Source organism: Hemibagrus wyckioides, linkage group LG26 (genome assembly GCF_019097595.1).
Source record: "Hemibagrus wyckioides isolate EC202008001 linkage group LG26, SWU_Hwy_1.0, whole genome shotgun sequence".
NCBI lineage: Eukaryota > Metazoa > Chordata > Actinopteri > Siluriformes > Bagridae > Hemibagrus > Hemibagrus wyckioides.
The window spans coordinates 1,953,917-1,958,916 of record NC_080735.1 but is presented as its reverse complement, the minus strand read 5'-3'; the positions used below and the strand labels follow the sequence as shown (position 1 = coordinate 1,958,916).

Sequence of the window (5,000 nt, the reverse complement as noted above, 5' to 3'; positions counted from 1 at the left end):
TGAACAGATCACCATGGACTTTTACACAGACCTGTCAGGATGTTCTACAGAAATGTGCTGATGTTTGTACGCCATTTTGTAGACGCCACGTCTGTGACTGTTACTGTGTTTACACACACACACAGACACACTCTCTCACACACACACACACTCTCACACACACACACAGACACACAGACACACTCTCTCACACACACACACACACACACACTCTCACACACACACACACACACTGTTACTCAGGAGAAAATGGAATTATTTTTTGGACACCTGGACATTTGTAGGAACTTTTACACTGAAGGCGTCAGAGCTGGCTGTGTTCATGTGGCCTGAGGATATTTTACACAGGAGACTTCAACACAACACACACATTTTAATATAATAAATAAATCATATTTTATCAGACTTTTCAGTTTTGGTGTTTATTACGTTCCAGAACAAACTCTGTCGTCTGTGTAATGTTCTGTATTTCCCAGGATTCATGATTCTTCTGTTTATTAGAGGGAATCTGAGCAGGATTATGTGTGTGTGTGTGTGTGTGTGTGTGTTTCTGTTTCTCAGCTGAAACCAATCTTCAGGTGAAGATCCTTTTTATTTTATTATAGTGATAGTGATTGATGATAAGGTTATATTTCTGGAAAATCCTTGAGAGGATTGTAGTGAACCTTGATGAAAAAACAAACAAACATGATTTCAAGTGAAGTTTATTAGAACATTAGAACACATAATAATAATAATAATAATAATAATAATAATAATAATAACAATAACGTGACTGTTGGTGATGAGTCTATCCAATCAGGACTAACCTTCTGTTCACATTAGTGAGTGACAGTGTTTTTTTCCTCAGATATGCTAAAGCAGCAAAAAGACTTGAACAAATCATATGGCACATGAGACAAGATAAGATAGGACAGAAAAGATAAGATAAGACAAGATAGGACAGACAAGATAAAATATGACAGACAAGATAGAATTTTTATGCTAGGCATATTGTTGTCAGAACAATATACTCAGCACAACACAAAACATTACAAAGAAATATTTCTTCACTCAAACCAAGGCGCTCTGCCCAAACCTTTAACACAGAGCCCTCAAAAAAACCTAAATAAATACAGCCCCAGTGTCAGATATCATCAGTGGACAGACTCTGAGGTACCCCAAGCTGTGGAAACACTCCAGTTATTTCCATCCCAAAGAAAGGTGGTACCATTAAAGCCCTGGATCACCTCCACCCCGTGGTCCTCACCTCTTTGGTGATGAAGGCAATGTAGAGGGTCATCAAGAATCACATCCGACTCAGAGAAGGAGAATAACCTTTGTTCCCAGGGCTGTTCAACTCCTCACCTCACCAGTCTCCATGTCCCTCCCTCCCCTCCCCTCCCATCAACTCAGTAACCACCATTCCCCACATTAGAACCCTCTCCCACCTCCAGCCCACACTCCTCCAGATAGACTCTCGTACTGTAAAAACATTCATACAGAGATCTGGACTCTACCAATTTGCACAGTTTTAACAGTTTATATTTATTAACAGATGTTTACTCAACCTTTTGTGCACTAACGGACTTATTCCATTTATCATCATTACAACAACTGCATTTAATTTATGTAATTTTATTTTGTATTTGCACTGATCTTTTTAAGCACTCTGCGTGCCTTAAATGAATAAGTAAATAATATAAAAAGATTGAAATAAAGATAAATAAAGTGTTTTGAATAGAATAGAACACACCTTTTACTCAGTAGCACACTCACGTGTTTGCGTTTCTGAACTCTCCGGCGCATGCGCAGTACAGAGACCTCTTTACGCTAAGCGAGTTTACGGCACCCGTTACCCACCGCACTGAAAATTCCGTTTCCAGGAATGAACCTGATTATTGGGGTTTATTTTATTTTATTTTATTTTTTTCTGCACAAGCAAGATGGATTAGCGACATTGCTTCATCAGACAGGAGAGAGAGACTGTTGCATTGCCGCTCTGGTTAGTTATGTGTAGCCGAGTTAGCAGGCTAGTCAGTTTTCCAGTGTCCGGTTTGTGTTGATGTGGGGAAGCGTAGTTACCAATAAACATCTGATTAGCAACAAAGCTTAACTTTCATTCTGTGGCAGATGACATTGAAGCAAGAATCTTAAGTGTTTAGTGCATACATGTTCGTTTAAAAATAACACCAGGTTTGTTTTTTTAGTTTGCTTAGCTAACAGTTGCTTAGCATACGCAGTTGGTCCACAGCGTGCCTTCAGTCACGTCGCTCATGTTGAGTTCAAGAGCTGCTGGAATTATGGTTCAATACGAATTCCCAACCTAGAAGTTAGACACACGTTAATAACACGATTAAATGGTATTAGTGAAGCACTAGGGTGTAGGAAACAGTCTTTTCTTCATAGGCCGGTGGTTGGTAGTTTTTTTTTTAATTATTATTATTATATACGTTTAATGTTGTCATGGATTAACTTTGTATCTGTAACCACTTTGGAGCAGAATGTAAATGTACAGAAAATTAGATTAAAACAATACATATGAATTAGGTTAGTTAGATCTAGTTAAGTGTATAAGTTAGAGTCGCATTAGCTTTTCTGAAAGAAAATCAGTGTCTCTTAAACACAGAAGTGACAGGAATTGAAGGAGCGCCTGAAGGCTGCATTAGTGCGGCTCGCGCACCGCCGAGGCGTTGGAGTGATCATGGGCACATAAACGGAGCTTTAACGAAACAAGCTCAGAGATCATCATTAGGACAGTGACAGAGAATAATAAAAAACAACCAAAAATGTCAGCGAGTGGCTTTACAGATTTACGCGACAAGCTGAAGTCCATGACTCCGCACAGGGAGAACCACAAAATCACGAAAGTTTACTCCGAGCACAGCGGCGTTAAGAAGCGCCGGCGCCGCGACTCCGGGGACGAGCACGAGCAGCAGCAGGAGGAGGAGGAGGCGGCGCGCGCGTCGGAGGCGCGCAAAGTGAAGAGCGGGATCACCCAGGCGCGCGTCTTCACGCCCGAGGAGTGCGCGCGCATCGAGGCTAAGATCGACGAGGTGGTGGCCAAAGGGGACCGCGGTCTGTACCGGGAGCACACGGTGGACCGCGCGCCGCTGCGCAACAAGTACTTCTTCGGCGAGGGCTACACGTACGGCGCGCAGCTGGAGAAGCGCGGCCCCGGGCAGGAGCGCCTCTACTCCAAGGGCGAGGTGGACGAGATCCCGGCCTGGGTGTACGAGCTCGTCATCGAGCCCTTGGTGGCGCGTGGGATCATCCCCGAGGGCTTCGTGAACAGCGCCGTGATTAACGACTACCAGCCCGGCGGCTGCATCGTGTCCCACGTGGACCCCATCCACATCTTCGAGCGTCCCATCGTGTCCGTGTCGTTCTTCAGCGACAGCGCGCTCTGCTTCGGCTGCAAGTTCCAGTTCAAACCCATCCGCGTGTCCGAGCCGGTGCTGTGCCTCCCCGTGCGCCGCGGCAGCGTCACCTTACTCAGGTGAGCGTGATGAAGCACAGCTCCTCCCTCAGCGCTATTATTAATTATTGATCAGTTATACAGTAGTTTTTTTGGGGTTTTTTTGCTAGGTTTTCATTTCTGCTGTGAGAACTAGGTGGGTGTGTCCCGCTCTGACGTCACGAGGTGGACATGCAGAACTAAAGGGTTAGATGTTAGGGGTGCTGTTACAATGAATTTATTTGTTACTATTAAACTCACTAACAAGTGACATTAACAACAACAAGCAGGAAGTTTAAGAAACAGAGTGTTTGTACGTATGGACAGGGATGTGATTTTAGTTCCTGAATGCAGTCTATCACTTTTAGTCCTCCAACTGAGACGAGATGTGTGTGTGTGTGTGTGCGCGCTGAAAGTGAAGTATATGTGCAGGTGATAAGGGTCAGGTTTGGCTGTAGGCTCTTTGTGTTTAATATTCTAGTGATGTCCAGCGTCTCATTAATGGGAGATCCAGTGCAGAAGCTGGACATAAACTCCCAGAATGCATTGCATCTGCACTGACCAGAACTCAGAGGTTTGCCTGAACAAGCTAGCGATGTTTGAGAATGCTGATTGCGATGGTTCTGGAAGCTGTGAGGTGGACCGTCAGAAACATTAAAGCGCCGCTGCATCACCAGCTTTCAGTAGAGATGAAACAAAGGGGTTACACCCCACTACTCCCCCCACTGATTTCTGTAGATTTAAATGAATCCTGTGGCCAGGACAGTGCTCATGTCCCTCAGTGAAATCCTGGACATTCACATCTGTTCTGAATTCTGCTTTATTTCAGCGGCTACGCAGCTGATGACATCACACACTGTATCCGGCCTCAGGACATCAAGCAGCGGCGAGCGGTCATCATCCTCAGGAAGTGAGTAGATCAACACCGCAGTTCTGTACAGCATTAGTGACGACATTAAAGACTTATTCACTGAAACAAAGGAAAATCTCTAGCAGTGTGGGGAAGGAACAATAAATAAATAAAAACAAGAAGTCAGGTCTGAGTGTGTTACAGGTAAAAAAAAAAAAAAAATGCAAAACAATAAATCATTAATCAGTGTCAGTGTTTAGTTTGTGTGTATTTTTATAGGTTGATTTTTGCCTTTTTTAATTTTCAAATAATTTAATTTCTTATTTCTCATTTAAATGTAATTACTGTAATTAAAGAAAAAGTTTATTATATTCCAGTAAACCTTTTTTCATTTAACTATTTTTAAAATGGCTAAAAAAAAAAAAAAAAAATTTTTGTAAATTAAAAAAATCTTCTTAATGATAATAAACCCAGAGATTTTTTTTATATTTAATTTATTTTTTAACTTAAGCAGCAGATAAAAGGCAAAACAAAGTGTATCACGATTATATACTAATTCCTAATCTTTATTTATAGAGCAGTGTTTAATACACACACAGCTGAAAGTGCTGTACAAATTAAATGGTGAATATTATTATAATGTGATAGAAAAAAGAGAGAAATCCAAATAAAAAATAAAGTTATGATTTAGAAGCTGAAGCATCGGGACAGAAC

The 5,000-nt window shown here is 41.9% G+C and overlaps 2 protein-coding genes across 2 annotated transcripts in view; both read left to right on the top strand.

The window, feature by feature from the left end:
* The window catches only part of myo15ab (myosin XVAb), a 76,834-nt gene extending 76,471 nt beyond the window's left edge, over nt 1-363 (top strand). Inside the window, exon 66 of the mRNA XM_058381249.1 lies at nt 1-363. This exon is cut by the window's left edge and continues 201 nt beyond it. The gene's annotated coding sequence lies outside the window, so the exon portion shown is untranslated.
* Nucleotides 364-1,798: 1,435 nt separating this feature from the next.
* Nucleotides 1,799-5,000, top strand: part of alkbh5 (alkB homolog 5, RNA demethylase) — a 9,081-nt gene continuing 5,879 nt past the window's right edge. The window contains exons 1-2 of the mRNA XM_058380860.1: nt 1,799-3,478; nt 4,266-4,346. Of these exons, the coding sequence (XP_058236843.1) occupies nt 2,769-3,478; nt 4,266-4,346 (791 nt within the window). The 5' untranslated portion in view covers nt 1,799-2,768. The remainder of the gene's footprint in view (nt 3,479-4,265; nt 4,347-5,000) is intronic.